This window comes from Meles meles, chromosome 17 (assembly GCF_922984935.1).
Source record: "Meles meles chromosome 17, mMelMel3.1 paternal haplotype, whole genome shotgun sequence".
NCBI classification, from domain to species: Eukaryota; Metazoa; Chordata; class Mammalia; order Carnivora; family Mustelidae; genus Meles; species Meles meles.
This window is the reverse complement of record NC_060082.1, coordinates 39,233,500-39,251,859: the sequence shown is the minus strand read 5'-3', so window position 1 is coordinate 39,251,859 and position 18,360 is coordinate 39,233,500. Positions and strand designations below refer to the sequence as shown.

Sequence of the window (18,360 nt, the reverse complement as noted above, 5' to 3'; positions counted from 1 at the left end):
CATCCCATGGATACAACTAGGTAACACTCACGTCTGTGTAAATGACTCAGATGACTCCCCAAAGACTGGTAGGACAGGCTCCCCACAGCTACACACTAAGAAGAGGCCACCTTGAAGTGGGTAGAATGGGCAGAGACACAGCTGGGAACCAAACAGATCTGTGACACTGTCTGCAGGAGGGAGGGATCTGAGGGCACAGACAGGGGAAGAGGAGCAGATGCTTGCCCAGGCACAGGGACCTGAGAAGGGGGATTCCCATAACATTGCCTTTGAAAACCAGAGGGGCTTAACTTTGTGAGTTTTTATAATCAATGTGGCTTACCACCTGGAACTTTAAAGATCAGCAGGTTCAGATAGGAAGCTGAGTCCCTCCCCTTAAAGAGACAGCACAACAGCAGGAGACATAGCTGATTTTCCTAACACAGAGAAACAGACACAGCAATAGACAGAATGAAGAGACAGAGGAGTATGTCCCAGATGAAAGCACAGAACAAAATCAGAGCAAGAGACCTAAACAAAATGGAAATGAGTAATAGGTCTGATAGTGAATTTAAAGTAATGCTCATAAATATCCTGACCAGAATTGAGAAAGGAGTCCAGAACCTCCATGAGACCTTCCACCAAGAGATAGGAGACATAAAAAAGAACAATTAGAGCTATTAGACTCACTTAATGTAAATAAAAATAGACCACCTGGATTAAATAGCAAACAAGAGGAAGTAGAATGGATCAGCCACCTGGAGGACAGAGACACGGAAAGTAATAAAGCTGAGCAGATGACAGGGGGAAAAAAAACACAAAATGAGAATAGACCCAGGGAACTCAGCAACACTGTCAAGCATAACAGTTGTGTGATAGGGATCCCAGAAGGAGAAGAGTGAGAAAAGGGGGCAGAAGATTTGTCTGAAGAAAGGATAGCTAAAAACTTCCTGAATCTGGGAAAGGAAAGAGAAATCCAGATCCAAGAGGCATAAAAAGTCCCCAACGAAACCAAACCAAAGGGGTCCACACCAAGACACAAAGTAAATAATATGACAAAAAGTAGTGATAAAGAATTTTAAAAGCAGCAAGAGAAAGAAAAGCAGTTACATACAAGGGAAACCCCATACAGCTATCAGTGGGTTTTTCAGCAGAAACTTTGTAGGCCAGAAGGGAGTAGAATGATATATTCAAAGTGCTGAAAGGAAAAAATTTGGAGCCAAGAACAGTCTATCCAGTAAGGCTCTCATTCAGACCAGAAGGAGAGACAGAGCTTCCCAGACAAACAAGAGTTAAAGGAATTAATGATAACACTAAACCAGCCCTCCAAGAAATGTTAAAAAATATTCTTTGGGGCACCTGGGTGGCTCAGTGGGTTAAGCCTCTGCCTTCAGCTCAGGACATGATCTCAGGGTCCTGGGATCAAGTCCTGCATTGGGCTCTCTGCTTGGCAGGGAGCCTGCTTCCCTCTCTCTCTGTCTGCTGCTCTGCCTACTTGTGAACTCTTTCTCTCTCTGTCAAATAAATACATAGACTCTTAAAAAAAATATATTCTTTGAGTGGAAAGGGAAGACCATAAGCAGGAATAAGAAAAGTTGGGATGCATAAAAGAGGCAAAAATAAGTGTAGCGATAAAATTCAGTCAAGAGATTCACAAAAAGGGATTCATTTTACTTTCATAAAAGAGTGTAAAAAAATGTCACCATATATCTAAAATGTGGGAGGAAGAGGAATGAGTTCAATAAATGGAATTGTTGAATAATTATGTTGTACACCTAAAACTAATACAACACTGTATGTTAACCAAAATGGAACTAAAATTAAAAAAAAAAAAAAAGAATGAACCCCCGTAAGACCCCCAAACCCACAGGAAACAACAGGTATTGGCGATGATATGGAAAAAAGGAACCCTCACGCACTGTTGGTGGGAAGATAAACTGGTGTAGCCACTCCAGGAAATGGTATGGAGGTTCTCAAAAAATAAATAAATAAATAAGAATAGAATTACCATATGATCCAGTAATGTCACTACTGGATATTTACCTAAAGAAATGCAAACAGGAGGGAGGAGTAAAGATGGTGGAGAAGTAGCAGGCTGAGACTACATCAGGTAGCAGGAGATCAGCTCGATAGCTTATCTAAACATTGCAAACACCTACAAATCCAACGGGAGATCGAAGAGAAGAAGAACAGCAATTCTAGAAACAGAAAATCAACCACTTTCTGAAAGGTAGGACTGGCGGAGAAGTGAATCTAAAACGACAGGAAGATTGACCGCAGGGGGAGGGGCCGGATCCCGGCAAGCGGCGGAGCAACGGAGCACAAAATCAGGACTTTTAAAAGTCTGTTCCACTGAGGGACATTGCTCCAGAGGCTAAACCGGGGTGAAGCCCACGTGGGGTCAGCATGGCTCCAGGTCCTGCAGGGTCACAGAAGGATCGAGGGTGTCGGAGTGTCGCAGAGCTCACAGGTATTAGAACGGGGAAGCCGGCTACAGAGACAGAGCCGAGGACTGAACTCTCAGCTCGGGGTTACCTTGAACTGGTCGCAGGCTGGGTGAGCTCGGAGCACAGCCAGAGGCCGGGGATACGGGAGTGATTGGGCGCTGTTCTCTGGGGGTGCACTGAGGAGTGGGGCCCCGGGCTCTCGGCTCCTCCGGGCCGGAGACTGGGAGGCCGCCATTTTCATTCTCGTCCTCCGGAACTCTACGGAAAGCGTTCAGGGAACAAAAGCTCCCGAAAGCGAACCCGAGTGGATTACTTAGTCCGGCCCCCGGTAAGGACAGTGCAATTCCGCCTTGGGCAAAGACACTTGAGAGTCACTACAACAGTCCCCTCCCCCAGAAGATCCACAAAATATCCAGCCACGACAAAGTTCATATACTAAGGAAAGCAGGTTCAATACCAAGGAGAGCAGAGGAATTCCAGAGGAGGAGAAAGCAAAACACGGAACTCATGGCTTTCTCCCCTTGATTCTTTAGTCTTGCGGTTAATTTTTTTTTTTTTCAAATTTTTTTTCTTCTTCTGTTAAATTTTTTAAAACTTTTACCCTTTTCTTTTTTAACGTTTTTTAAACTCATTTATCTTATGTATATTTTTTCTTTCCTTTTTATATATTTTTTATTTGTTTTCTTTTTTTAATTTTTTCTTTTTTTTTCTGAACCTTTTTTTAACCCCTTTCTCCCCCCCCCCCACAATTTGGGGTCTCTTCTGATTTGGATAAAGTGCATTTTTCTGGGGTCTTTGCCACTCTTTTAGTATTTTATTTGATCCTTCATATCCTCTTATCTGGACAAAATGACAAGGCGGAAAAATTCACCACAAAAAAAAGAACAAGAGGCAGTACCGAAGGCTAGGGACCTAATCAATACAGACATTGGTAATATGTCAGATCTAGAGTTCAGAATGACGATTCTCAAGGTTCTAGCCGGGCTCGAAAAAGGCATGGAAGATATTAGAGAAACCCTCTCTGGAGATATAAAAGCCCTTTCTGGAGAAATTAAAGAACTGAAATCTAACCAAGTTGAAATCAAAAAAAGCTATTAATGAGGTGCAATCAAAAATAGAGGCTCTCACTGCTAGGATAAATGAGGCAGAAGAAAGAATTAGTGATACAGAAGACCAAATGACAGAGAATAAAGAAGCCGAGCAAAAGAGGGACAAACAGCTACTGGACCACGAGGGGAGAATTCGAGAGATAAGTGACACCATAAGACGAAACAACATTAGAATAATTGGGATTCCAGAAGAAGAAGAAAGAGAGAGGGGAGCAGAAGGTCTATTGGAGAGAATTATTGGACAGAATTTCCCTAATATGGCAAAAGGAACAAGCATCAAAATCCAGAAGGTGCAGAGAACCCCCCTCAAAATCAACAAGAATAGGTCCACACCCGTCACCTCATAGTAAAATTTACAAGTCTTAGTGACAAAGAGAAAATCCTGAAAGCAGCCCGGGAAAAGAAGTCTGTAACATACAATGGTAAAAATATTAGACTGGCAGCAGACTTATCCACAGAGACCTGGCAGGCCAGAAAGAGCTGGCATGATACATTCAGAGCACTAAACGAGAAAAACATGCAGCCAAGAATACTATATCCAGCTAGGCTATCATTGAAAATAGAAGGAGAGATAAAAGGCTTCCAGGACAAACAAAAACTGAAAGAATTTGCAAACACCAAACCAGCTCTACAGGAAATATTGAAAGGGGTCCTCTAAGCAGAGAGAGAGCCTAAAAGTAGTAGATCAGAAAGGAAAGAGACAATATACAGTAACAGTCACCTTACAGGCAATACAATGGCACTAAATTCCTATCTCTCAGTAGTTACCCTGAATGTTAATGGGCTAAATGCCCCAATCAAAAGACACAGGGTATCAGAATGGATAAAAAAACAAAACCCATCTCTATGTTGCCTACAAGAAACTCATTTTAGACACGAAGACACCTCCAGATTTAAAGTGAGGGGGTGGAAAACAATTTACTATGCTAATGGACATCAGAAGAAAGCTGGGGTGGCAATCCTTATATCAGATCAATTAGATTTTAAGCCAAAGACTACAATAAGAGATGAGGAAGGACACTATATCATACTCAAAGGGTCTGTCCAACAAGAAGAGCTCACAATTTTAAATATCTATGCCCCTAACGTGGGAGCAGCCAACTCTATAAACCAATTAAGAACAAAATCAAAGAAACACATCAATAATAATACAGTAATAGGAGGGGACTTTAACACTCCCCTCACTGAAATGGACAGACCATCCAAGCAAAAGATCAACAAGGAATAAAAGGCCTTAAATGACACACTGGACCAGATGGACATCACAGATATATTCAGAACATTTCATCCCAAAGCAACAGAATACACATTCTTCTCTAGTGCACATGGAACATTCTCCAGAATAGATCACATCCTGGGTCCTAAATCAGGTCTCAACCGGTATCAAAAGATTGGGATCATTCCCTGCATATTTTCAGACCACAATGTTCTGAAGCTAGAACTCAATCACAAGAGGAAATTTGGAAAGAACCCAAATACATGGAGACTAAACAGCATCCTTCTAAAGAATGAATGGGTCAACCAGGAAATTAAAGAAGAATTGAAAAAATTCACAGAAACAAATGATAATGAAAACACAACGGCTCAAAATCTGTGGGACGCAACAAAGGCAGTCCTGAGAGGAAAATATATAGCGGTACAAGCCTTTCTCAAGAAACAAGAAAGGCCTCAAGTACACAACCTAACCCTACACCTAAAGGAGCTGGAGAAAGAACAAGAAAGAAACCCTAAACCCAGCAGGAGAAGAGAAATCATAAAGATCAGAGCAGAAATCAATGAAATAGAAACCAAAAAAACAAGAGAACAAATCAACGAAACTAGGAGCTGGTTCTTTGAAAGAATTAATAAGACTGATAAACCCCTGGCCAGACTCGTCAAAAGAAAAGAGAAAGGACCCAAATAAATAAAATCATGAATGAAAGAGGAGAGATCACAACTAACATCCAAGAAATACAGACAATTATAAGAACATACTATGAGCAACTCTACGCCAACAAATTTGACAATCTGGTAGAAATGGATGCATTCCTAGAGACATATAAACTACCACAACTGAACCAGGAAGAAATAGAAAACCTGAACAGGCCCATAACCAGTAAGGAGATTGAAACAGTCATCAAAAATCTCCAAACAAACAAAAGCCCAGGGCCAGACGGCTTCCCAGGGGAATTCTACCAAACATTTAAAGAAGAACTAATTGCTATTCTCCTGAAACTGTTCCAAAAAATAGAAATGGAAGGAAAACTTCCAAACTCATTTTATGAGGCCAGCATCACCTTGATCCCGAAACCAGACAAGGATCCCACCAAAAAAGAGAACTACAGACCAATATCCTTGATGAACACAGATCAAAAATTCTCACCAAAGTACTAGCCAATAGGATCCAACAGTACATTTAAAGGATTATTCACCACGACCAAGCGGGATTTATTCCAGGGCTGCAAGGTTGGTTCAACGTCCGCAAATCAATCTGATATAAAAGAAAGAACAAGAACCATATGATACTCTCAATAGATGCTGAAAAAGCATTTGACAAAGTACAGCATCCCTTCTTGATCAAAACTCTCCAAAGTGTAGGGATAGAGGGCACATACCTCAATATTATCAAAGCCCTCTATGAAAAACCCACCTCAAATATCATTCTCAATGGAGAAAAACTGAAAGCTTTTCTGTTAAGGTCAGGAACACGGCAGGGATGTCCATTATCACCACTGCTATTCAACATAGTACTAGAAGTCCTAGCCTCAGCAATCAGACCACAAAAGGAAATTAAAGGCATCCAAATCGGCAAAGAAGAAGTCAAACTATCACTCTTCTCAGATGATATGATACTATATGTGGAAAACCCAAAAGACTCCACTCCAAAGCTGCTAGAATTTGTACAGGAATTCAGTGAAGTGTCAGGATATAAAATCAGTGCACAGAAATCAGTTTCATTTCTTTACACCAACAACAAGACAGAAGAAAGAGAAATTAAGGAGTCAATCCCATTTACAATTGCACCCAAAACCATAAGATACCTAGGAATAAACCTAACCAAAGAGGCTAAGAATCTATATTCAGCAAACTATAAAGTACTCATTTAAGAAATTGAGGATGACATGAAGAAATGGAAAAATGTTCCATGCTCCTAGATTGGAAGAACAAATATTGTGAAAATGTCTATGCTACCTAAAGCAATCTACACATTTAATGCAATCCCTATCAAAATCCCATCCATTCTTTTCAAAGAAATATGACAATTAATCCTAAAATTTATATGGAACCAGAAAAGATCTTGAATAGCCAAAGAATATTGAAAAAGAAAGCCAAAGTTGGTGGCATCACAATTCCGGACTTCACGCTCTATTATAAAGCTGTCATCATCAAGACAGTATGGGACTGGCACAAAAACAGACACATAGATCAATGGAACAGAATAGAGAGCCCAGAAATAGACCCTCAACTCTACGGTCAACTAATCTTCAACAAAGCAGGAAAGAATGTCCAATGGAAAAAAGGCAGCCTCTTCAATAAATGGTGCTGGGAAAATTGGACAGCCACATGCAGAAAAATGAAATTGGACCATTTCCTTACACCACACACAAAAACAGACTCAAAATGGATGAAGGACTTCAATATTAAGATGGAATCCATCAAAATCCTTGAGGAGAACACAGGAGCAACCTCTTCGACCTCAGCCGCAGCATCTTCTTCCTAGGAACATCGCCAAAGGCAAGGGAAGCAAGGGCAAAAATGAACTATTGGGATTTCATAAAGTTCAAAAGCTTTTGCACAGCAAAGGAAACAGTTAACAAAACCAAAAGACAACCGACAGAATGGGTGAAGATATTTGCAAACGACATATCAGATAAAGGGCTAGTGTCCAAAATCTATAAGGAACTTAGCAAACTCAACACCCAAAGAACAAATAATCCAATCAAGAAATGGGCAGAGGGGGCGCCTGGGTGGCTCAGTGGGTTAAAGCCTCTGCCTTCGGCTCAGGTCATGATCTCAGGGTCCTGGGATCGAGCCCCGCATCGGGGTCTCTGCTCTGCAGGGAGCCTGCTTCCTCCTCTCTCTCTGCCTGCCTCTCTGCCTGCTTGTGATTTCTCTCTGTCAAATAAATAAAATATTAAAAAAAAAAAAGAAATAAATGGGCAGAGGACATGAACAGACATTTCTGCAAAGAAGACATCCAGATGGCCAACAGACACATGAAAAAGTGCTGCACATCACTTGGCATCAGGGAAATACAAATCAAAACCACAATGAGATACCACCTCACACCAGTCAGAATGGCTAAAATTAACAAGTCAGGAAATGACAGAGGCTGGCGAGGATGCGGAGAAAGGGGAACCCTCCTCCACTGTTGGTGGGAATGCAAGCTGGTACAACCGCTCTGGAAAACAGCATGGAGGTTCCTCAAAAAGTTGAAAATAGAGCTGTTTTATGACCCAGCAATTGCACTACTGGGTATTTACCCTAAGATACAAAAGTAGTTATCCGAAGGGGCATGTGCACCCGAATGTTTATAGCAGTAATAGCAGTAATGTCCACAACAGCCCAACTATGGAAAGAACCTAGATGTCCATCAACCGATGAATGCATAAAGAAGATGTGGTGTGTGTATATATATATATATATATACACACACACAATGGAATACTATGCAGCCATCAAAAGAAATGAAATCTTGCCATTTGCAATGATGTGGATAGAACTAGAGAGTATTATGCTTAGCGAAATAAGTCAACCAGAGAAAAACAACTATCTTATGATCTCCCTGATATGAGGAATTGGAGATGCAACATGGGGAGCTTGGGGGGTAGGAAAAGAATAAATGAAACCAAATAGGATTGGGAGGGAGACAAACCATAAGAGACTCTTAATCTCACAGAACAAACTGAGGGTTGCTGGGGGAAGGGGGTTGGGAGAGGATGGTGGGGTTATGGACGTGGGGAGGGGGTGTGCTGTGGTGAGTGCTGTGAAGTGTGTAAACCTGGCGATTCACAGACCTGAACCCCTAGGGCTAAAAATATATTATATTCTTATAAAAAAAATCAAAACCAAAAATAATAGGGATATTAAAAGGTTAGAAATCAAAAAGATGTATTAAATAAAAGGCTGGTTTTTTGAAGACAACAATTAGATACACTTGTAGGTCATCTATGTAATGAAGAAAACCCAAGCTAAGAAAATAAGACCTGCTGGGAGGGTAACATCAGAAACGGGAAACTGCAGCGGCTATGATACAGTGATTGTCTCAGATCCACACAGAGCATTCTAACACGTGAATGCCATGAGAATACTCCCTAGTTCAACAAAATTGAGCCTAGAAGGGATGTGAAATCTAACTAGACCAGAACCATGAAAGAACTATCGTGTCATAAAACTCCTGGTCCGGGTGGTTTGCAAGGGAAATTTTCCCAGACCTTCCTACACAACCTCATGTTGTGTAGGAACACAATCTTTTGCTGAGCACTGCATGTGTGCCTCAAAATAATATGTATTCTGTGCCCACTGGGTATGGGGTTGTGCACATAGCTTATACCTACACTTAAAAAAGGAACAATTATAAGGCTGTTTAAATTATAAGCTACATAAACCATATATACTAAAATTAAAACAAAAAACCCCACAAAAAACAGTGTTTTGAAAAATTGGGCAAGGTCCCAGGGAAAGGAGTGCATGGGTTTGATGGCCTGATAACTGATAAGGGCCCAGGAAGAGCCAGAAAGCAAAGAGACACTTGGGGTGGAAAAAGTGGCGGGAGGAAAAAGGACACACAGGTCACCTGATGTGGCCAGACCGTGAAAGGCAGTGTGAGTGGTGTCGGGGGAGCTGACTCCGGGTCTGTCTGCTGGGGGCTCTGTGGGCTCTGTGGGCCTGGTCACAGGTGTCCAGAAAGCAGTGCTGGCTGCCGCAGCATGTGGACACAGGGGGCCACGGGAGAAAAGTCGAGACCCCACCCAGACAGTGGCGCTGACCTCAAGGTCAGTCATAATATGCCATTTTTATAACCACAAAAGTTTACATTGTAATGTCCTTTTTCATAGTCCTGATCTAATTTGATCCTTAGAGCACCTCTTTAAAGTAGGAAGAGGAAACTCTCATTCCCTTTGGAAAGACGAGAAAACTGGGGAACAATGTAATTAGTAGCCTTCCTTGACTGAGGCTGTTTTTCTCCCAAGGGGAAATACATCTTCGAGTATGTTTATCCCTCCAACTAGAACATGAGTTGAGTGTTTCAGGAAGAACTAGAATATTTTTTACTTAGTCGTTTCTTATCTCAATATTCCACATCTAAATCATCCAAAAGTCTTATTACCTCCAGGGCAACCTGATTTGGTGTTGAAACTGCTGCTCCAGGAAAAATATCTCCTATAATCTTTTCAAAACATGGGACGTCTTCAGGAAGAAATTTTGGCAAACTAGCTTCTCTTAGAGCCTCAATAACGATCTGAGTCTCCTCCTTTTCAGAAAGATGGTCACCGGTGTTACTTTAACAGAAGAAGAAAACACAGATAAGGTGAGCAAGAATGACACTGAGGACTGTTCCTGCCCCTTTGCGGTGGTGGCTATCCCCCCGGCCCTTCCTCCTGTCCCTCACTGCAAAGCAGCTAGGTGGTGTGCGTGAGGCGGATCTGGTCCCAGGGCCCACAGATGGGACCCAGAGATGGGCCCAGAGACAGGCCCAGCCTGGTCCCGAACAGGCAGGGGAATGCCACCTCCCCGTCAGGGTCGGGCATTGTACCAGTAACGTGTTTTAGCTGCAAATAATGGAACGAATTCGGGTTGATGTCAAATAAGAAATAATAGCAATTTATTCACAATCTTGAGGCAGGCCAGGGAAGCGGGCTTGCAGGCTATGCAGCTGGGAACTGTGGCCCAAGTTATGCCACGGAAGCTGTCCTGTAGAGACAAATGGACCTGACACCCTTGTCAGAGCAGTCCTCCTCTGCCCGCCTCTGGAGCTTCTGAGGGAGAGAAACCTCGAACCCGTCTTCCACTCAAGCCAGCTGAAGGTATTTCTGCTTGTCACAAAAGCCTCCAGATGTAAGAAGTCATCGCATAATATACTGCCCCACAGTAACAATATGTTGCCTCTTGAACACTTCAGCACGTATCTGTGCACATTAAACATGCCGGCAGGAGAAGGAACAGCAGGCTGTGCAATCAGACTGCAGAGACACACAAGAAGCAACGTCCTCTGGGTGGGAGCGGCCCTCCTGCCCTCCTGTGCACACATGTCCAAACTCTTCAGCAGGACGGAGGCGAATCTTAAGTCTTTGATCCTTAATAAAAACAGCTAATAACTAACATTTAGGGAGCACTTTTTACCGGGCACTCTGTTTAATTCTTTAATCAAAGAATTCATTACTCTTTTCAAGCACTTAAGAGGGAAAGTAATACTCAAAATGACCCAGGTCAGACAGTTGTTGGGGGTCAGTGACATCCTTTTTCCCCAGACACAGCTTGCTTTACACTCAAGGAAGATAACTTGAAGGAAGGAGGGTGGGAAGGAAGGACGGACGGATGCACGAACTGACTACTACATCTGGGAGCGATCACAGTTTATATATAATAATACTGTTACGCTACTGTGCTGTTAGATATATAAAGGTAAGACTCAACTAAAGTTCTCCAAAAGAATAATTTGGGGGATGGCATCTAAGATTATCAGGGGAATATCTGTTATCATTTAAGAATAAAAAATGAAAGCTCTAGACTAATAAGTCAACTAAAATCCAAGAAAATCCAAGAAAGTAATTTTTTTTTCTTACCCATTTTGATTGCCTTCATGATACGTACCACATTCTTTGGAATTAGTTAAGACTCCCTTTATGGCCCAGTACTGTGGTAAGTTTTGTAAGTGTTTCAAGTGATTACCTGAAGAGATGTTAATTCTCTAGCTGTTGACAAAGCACATCTTTTCTACCAAGGACATCCTAGGATTCCAGCTGCTGGGCAGTCTGTGTCTCCCAAAGGGGAGATACAGAAACCTTTCTGGGACTGTCTGCGGGAGGCAGACAAAACTGTTCTGCAGAGATATATTCCCTTGCTAATCCCTGGAACCTGTGAATATTATCTGATACAGCAAAAGATGGGACTGAGTTTATCTCACATGATCCCGATTTAAATGTAGTCACATGCTCCTCCTGAGAGCAAGGCAGAGAGGCACACAGAGACACAGACACGCAAACAGTGAGAAGACGGGGTGGACGCCGGAGTGATGCAGCCACAAGCTCCGGGGTGCTGACAGAGCACAGGCCGGACTATCCCTCTGGACCTTGGCAGGGACAACAGTCCTGCCCACAACCTGGAGTTCAGACTTCTGGTCTCAGGTCCTTTAAGATGTCACGTCTGTAGCCATTTGTTATGGCAGCCCTACAAAGCAAATACACGGTCTCCTACTACTGTTTTGTTTTTTGTTTTTTTTTAAGATTTTATTTATTTGACAGAAAGAGACACAGCGAGAGAGCAGGGGGAGTAGGAGAGGGAGAAGCAGGCTTCCTGCTGAGCAGGGAGCCTGATGTGGGGCTCCATCCCAGGATCCTGGGATGATGACCTGAGCTGAAGGCAGACACTTAATGACTGAGCCACCCAGGCGCCCCTCCTACTACTGTTTTAAATGTAAGCACCTCCAGACTCTCCGGGAGTTAGAGCGAGGTTCTGCCAGTATGCTCTAGACAGAGGAGCTGGGAGACTGCTCTGGAAATGAGGGACATTTGTGGTATCCTTGCGTACCTCGGAGGCAAAGCCAGGAGCCTGAGAAAAAATGGGCAAGAGCAGAGGGTGAGGAAGGGACAGAAGGGAAAAGGGCAGACAAGAAGAACCACGATAGTTTTTGGTGTCAGGAAGGGCCAAGGGATTTTTAAAAAGAAAAAGAGTCTAATTTTTAAATTTCTTGTTGGGGTACCTGGGTGGCTCAGTGGGTTAAAGCCTCTGCCTTCGGCTCAGGTCATGATCCCAGGGTCCTGGGATCGAGCCCCGAATCGGGCTCTCTGCTCGGTGGGGAGCCTGCTTCCTCTTCTCTCTCTCTCCCTGCCTGCCTCCCTGCCTAATTGTGATCTCTGTGTGTCAAATAAATAAGTAAAATCTTTAAAAAAAATTCCCCAATCCTCTTTATAATACAGCCAACTTCACACAACCACATTGCCTGCTTTAGGGGGACCAAGGGGCGGGCTGTCACAGCTATGCAAGCACAGACAGACAAAAGACAGCTGCTCCTCATGGCAGTAGACTGACAGCCTGCTGGACGCGGGAGCCCCAGTCCAGGTGCCTGGGAGAACTAACTGAGGCTTTTCTGTGATGCAAAGAACATGGATCAGGGACTCCCTCCCTGGAACAGGTCCTCGTACAGCAGAAAGACTGGAGGACTGGAGGACATCAGGAAGCTGATTCCTGGTACTCCTGCCTCTAATTCTTCCCAATGACAAAGCATTTCATAACAGGTACCCATCTACCTGCCATCAGTCTTACATAGGCCATTTTGCAATACATGCCTTAGTTCCTTTATTTGTAAGAAATAACATACGACGGTCGAGCTAAACCCAGACCCCTGACTCTTCCCCTCCCCACAGTGTTCTGTGCTTGGTGCTGTATCTAGGTACCATGAACAATCTATAACATTGGCTGTGTTTTAATAATTCATGTAAATGGCATATTGATATGCCCTCTTACAACATATTCACGTTTTTTTTCATTTAATTTTTAATGGGTAATACATGAATACAGTCCCAAATCAAACCCAAAGAGGTCCGCCCCTTAGCAACAATAGAAACAAATGCCCACTTCCCTATAGCTTCACCAACAAAGTCCCAACTTTCGTATTTTTGCCCATCTGATGAGAGACAACATTTCCATTTTTAATGTGCATTTCTCTCATTAGGAGTGGGGTTGAGGATATTTTCATGTGTTTAAAAACTTTTATGTTTCCTTTTCTGAGAACTGTCCTTTGCCCATTTTGCATACGAGTCCTTCCCCGTGTTTTCCAGGCAGTCCTCCCGTGTCATGAGGATGAGCTCTCCCTCTGCCCAGAGAGTTGCAAATATCCTTCTTCCCAGTTCATCACTCAGCTCCTGACCGCACAGTGATTTTTTTTTTAGTATTTAAATTTATTTTTTTCAGCGTAACAGTATTCATTGTTTTTGCACAACACCCAGTGCTCCATGCAATACGTGCCCTCCCTATTACCCACCACCTGTTCCCCCAACCTCCCACCCCCGACCCTTCAAAACCCTCAGGTTGTTTTTCAGAGTCCATAGTCTCTTATGGTTCGCCTCCCCTTCCAATTTTTTTATAAACACATAATGTATTTTTATCCCTAGGGGTACAGGTCTGTGAATCGCCAGGTTTACACACTTCACAGCACTCACAATAGCACATACCCTCCCCAATGTCCATAACCCCCTCCCCCTCTCCCAACCCCACCTCCCCCCAGAACCCCCAGTTTGTTTTGTGAGATTAAGAGTCATTTATGGTTTGTCTCCCTCCCAATCCCATCTTGTTTCATTTATTCTTCTCCTATCCCCCTAACCCCCCATGTTGCATCTCCATGTCCTCATATCAGGGAGATCATATGATAGTTGTCTTTCTCTGATTGACTTATTTCACTAAGTATGATACCCTCTAGTTCCATCCACGTCGTCGCAAATGGCAAGATTTCATTTCTTTTGATGGCTGCATAGTATTCCATTGTGTATATATACCACATCTTCTTTATCCATTCATCTGTTGATGGACATCTAGGTTCTTTCCATAGTTTGGCTATTGTAGACATTGCTGCTATAAACATTCGGGTACACGTGCCCCTTCGGATCACTGCGTTTGTATCTTTAGGGTAAATACCCAGTAGCCGCACAGTGTTTTTTGACCATTATCACTCTTTGCCTTGATAGCTTCTAGATTTTGAGTCTTAGTTTTACAGGTCTTCTGTAGTCCAAGAAAATAAAGGACATTTTGATTCTTCAAATCCTTTTACGTTTTTAGTCTTTTTGCTCCTCGTTATCCAGGTAGATAACGTTGGCCGTGGCTCCAACTGCGTCTTTATTCACAGGGCACTTTAGTTTTACCAAAGACAATCACTGGAAAGTCTGGGAGTTTGTTCTTGCCTCCCAACTGACAACACACTACATACCCAGGACGTGCAGTCCTGCCTCTGGGTTCTGTTCTGTCCTGATGGCTTGTCCCTCTCTGTTCATAAGCCAGCACCACAGTGTTTAACCAATGCAGCTCTATAATATGTCTCAGTAATTAAAGGGATGTTTCTCCTTCATTGCTTTCATCTTTCTAGTTAGTCTGAACTGTTTTTTTTTTTTTTACGATGCATTTATTTATTTGAGACAGAGAAAGAGTGCACTTGTACATGCGAGTGCGAGTGCGAGTGGTGGGAGGGATGGAAGGAGAGAGAATCTCAAGAAGACTCCCTGCTGAGCATAGCGCCTTACTCAGGGCTCCATCTCATGACCCGTGAGATCATGACCCATGAAATCACAACCTGAGCAAAAACCAAGAGTCGGATGCTTAACCGCTTTTGCCACTGAGAAGCCCCTTTCTATTTGAACTTTAGAATGTGCTGGCTCAAAAATAAACAAATAATACCTTTGGTATACTCACTGGGAGGTTTTCTCATTCATAAATGAACATTTAGAGTCTTTAAATCTTTATGATGCTAGACCATCTAAGATGTTATATTAAGTACATGATGTGTTATTTCATTTATTCATGTTTTCATTTGTGTCCTTCACCAATGTTTTCTTCATATGGGTTTTACACATTTCTCATACAGATATATTCATATAGATTTTACATTTCTCATTAAATTACTGCTCTTTTAAATAAGGCCTTTTATTCCAGTGTATCTTTTATTATATAAAGGTTAAGATACTTTTTTTTAAAGATTTTATTTATTTGACAGATAGAGATCACAAGTAGGCAGAGAGGCAGGCAGAGAGAGAGGAGGAAGCAGGCTCCCTGCTGACAAAGAGCCTGATATGGGGCTCGATCCCAGAACACTGGGATCATGACCTGAGCCAAAGGCAGAGGCTTTACCCCACTGAGCCACCCAGGCACCCCAAGATACATTTTTTTTAAACAAGAGGTTCTTCTGGGGAAAAGACCCCAGGGATTTTGTGCATTTTTTTCTCCCTCTTCTTTCACATTCTTAAACACCTCTATCATATTTCACCGTCACATTCTGGGAGCTCCCTGTTTTATCTTGTCATTGTTACTTAGACTTTTACCAATTATTTTCCCTATGTTGCATAACTCCATTTGACCTAACGATTCAAAATTCAACTCACCATTTAAATACCTGTTTCTTCTTCCCAGCCATTGTTAAAACGATCTTCAGAGACCTCAAGCCAAAATCATAATGATCCTATAAAGCATTAAAATATCTGAGTTATTACATTTCTAAAAGAAAAATGGGATGACTTGGAAATAAATGCATATCCTACACAGTTAAATCCCTAATCATGCACACTATGAAGACAGACTGTGCTGTAAATCAAGAAAGACTGCAGTTGGCTTCTAGTGCCTTCACTTCCCCCCAAAGTGGTGCCCCTAAAGTCTTCTTAAAAGAGAAAGTCCGAAGTATTAAAGCTGTTAAAAACTATCAGTATCTAAACTAAATTTTCTCTGAAATGGAGAGATGAACTGAAAGAATAGGGTAAAGAAGAACATTCTGGAGGTGGTGTGGCTGGTTGTCCAAACCATGTTGAGACATAAACAAATACTCATCCAGCTGGCATATCCCAGAACAATCGTTTTCAACATGTGGTACTCAAATCAGCAACATCAGGAACTGTTGAGAATTTAGAAACCAAAATTCCCAAGGGCTGCGCCAGACACTCAGAAAGTTGGTGGTAACGTCCAGGAATGTGTTTTAACAAATTCCCCCAATTACGAAGCACAAAAAAAGTGCGAGTCACTGCTATAGAGGTTAACTTCCTCATATGGAGAAAGTAGTCCCCAGTTTCACACAGCAGGTATTCCATTATTTTCTCCAGGCCCTGGAAGACAGGCTCACAACCTGGACTGGTTTTACACATCCCCTCACCTCTACGTTGGCTCGCCATCTTGAACTGCTGACCAGATTCTATCTCCATTATTTCCCAGGTCATGCCATGGTCCAACACCAGAAAAGTCTTATTTAAAGTTTTCTATAATCCCCTTGCTTTTGAAAAAAGCAATGTGTTACCTGCTGTGAGAGCTGCTTGCTGGCTAATTCATAAATGTTAACCAGCTTTCCAGAGAGTGATTTTGCAGATTTGAAACCAAGTGAAAACAGCATTATCTCAGCAATCATTTGATAATGGGGAGCCATCATTGCCACTGGGCGAAACAGAGATTTTAAGTTATCCGGGAGCTCTACTCGACCTTTATATCTTAAGAGGGTAAGAAAAACAAAGAAATAAACAGAAAAGCAGTTATTCCGTTTTCATTTTCCCATTGAGGAACCACACAATATAGTTTCCCCCAGAATAACCCTGTTCGTGTCCTATGTGACCTTCACTTGAAAGCAAGTGTCTAAGACAGTTTCTATTGTATTTTCATTTCCAGAGTGTTCTCCTCTACCGACCTTTCTCCCTGTGCCTCCTCCCACAGTGCGCCTCGTGTCAGGTCGCTCCCACCCTGACCGTTCCCTCCACACGTTTCCTCGACAGGAGTTCACTGAGTCTGCCCAGCCTCCGCTCCTCATAACCATCAAGTTCTCTTCCTTCTGCTACTCTCCTCTTTTTAGTCTGTCTCCTTTTTGACAAGTGGCTAACATTTTCTTTTCTCCTGGCTATTCTGGAAGTGAAAACATCCCTCAGTCAGAAAGTTAACGTGAGACCACCCATGGGGATAAGTACGGAACTGTAACACTTGTGAGTGTGCAGGTACAGGAGGGGGTCAGGCGGTGGCAGTGCATTATGATGGTACAATGTACAATGTACAATGGTACATTACAATGTCAGACGACTGCTTCGTGGCTAAGGTCTCAGAAAACGATTTTGACTGTCTCCACTCCTTGCACAGATACTTACCCAGGGTTCATAGTGACAAATACTGCACAAGACATGTTGATACGAATTTCTTTTCCTTCTAGCACAAACCTACAAAACATTGGTAGGAGTTCGGAATGAGCACCCCCAAAATGTGCCACTTCATTACATACATTAGTTTTAGCTGAAGACAGTGACGGCCCAAAAGACTCAGAAAGAGCTTTTTACCTCCCCCCTTTAACTGCTTCTACGAGTTTAGATAGAGGGCCGGGTCCAGGAAGAGAGCTCTCACCAGAGACAGCTACAGAGAATACGGGCTGGGCGTAGTAAGCTGTGCGGAGCTCAGCAGACCTGTTCATTCACGTTCCTCTCTGTGTCCTGCTGTCTCTCTCACCAAACATTTGCTCTTCCCGTCTCCCTGGGACTTTTCTTCTTTCCCTTTGTAGCCCCAGATCCCTTTCCCCTTCTCCTTAGCTCAGGATGGCATACAAACATTAAGGGCCTGTCTCTGAACCTCCCATGTCTGTGTGAGGCTCATGTCTGTATGCAATTAAACTTTCCTCCCGTTAATTTATCTTATGCCAATTTAATTAATGGACCAGCCAAAAGAACTCAGACAGGTTAAAGAAAAATTTTCCTCCCCTGTCCATTACAGTATTCATTACTAAAAGAACTGTGTTCTCTAAGTCAAAGTATGTTAAAACAGTAAGTGAGTTTGGTAAAGTTCCTAAGGCTGTGTGTTACATTTAAATCCAAATAGCACATGCTGGGGGGAAAAACCATTTTTTAAAAAGATTTTATTTATTTATTTGACAGAGATCACAAGTAGGCAGAGAGGCAGGCAGAGAGAGA

General features: G+C 42.6%; 1 protein-coding gene across 1 annotated transcript in view; it reads right to left on the bottom strand.

Annotated features, from left to right (window-relative positions):
* DNAH14 (dynein axonemal heavy chain 14) overlaps positions 1-18,360 on the bottom strand; it is a 332,088-nt gene that overhangs the window by 183,422 nt on the left and 130,306 nt on the right. Inside the window, exons 32-35 of the mRNA XM_045982293.1 lie at positions 17,551-17,619; positions 16,722-16,908; positions 15,823-15,899; positions 9,846-10,017 (exon numbers count right to left, since the gene is read on the bottom strand). Coding sequence (XP_045838249.1) covers positions 9,846-10,017; positions 15,823-15,899; positions 16,722-16,908; positions 17,551-17,619 — 505 coding nt within the window. The remainder of the gene's footprint in view (positions 1-9,845; positions 10,018-15,822; positions 15,900-16,721; positions 16,909-17,550; positions 17,620-18,360) is intronic.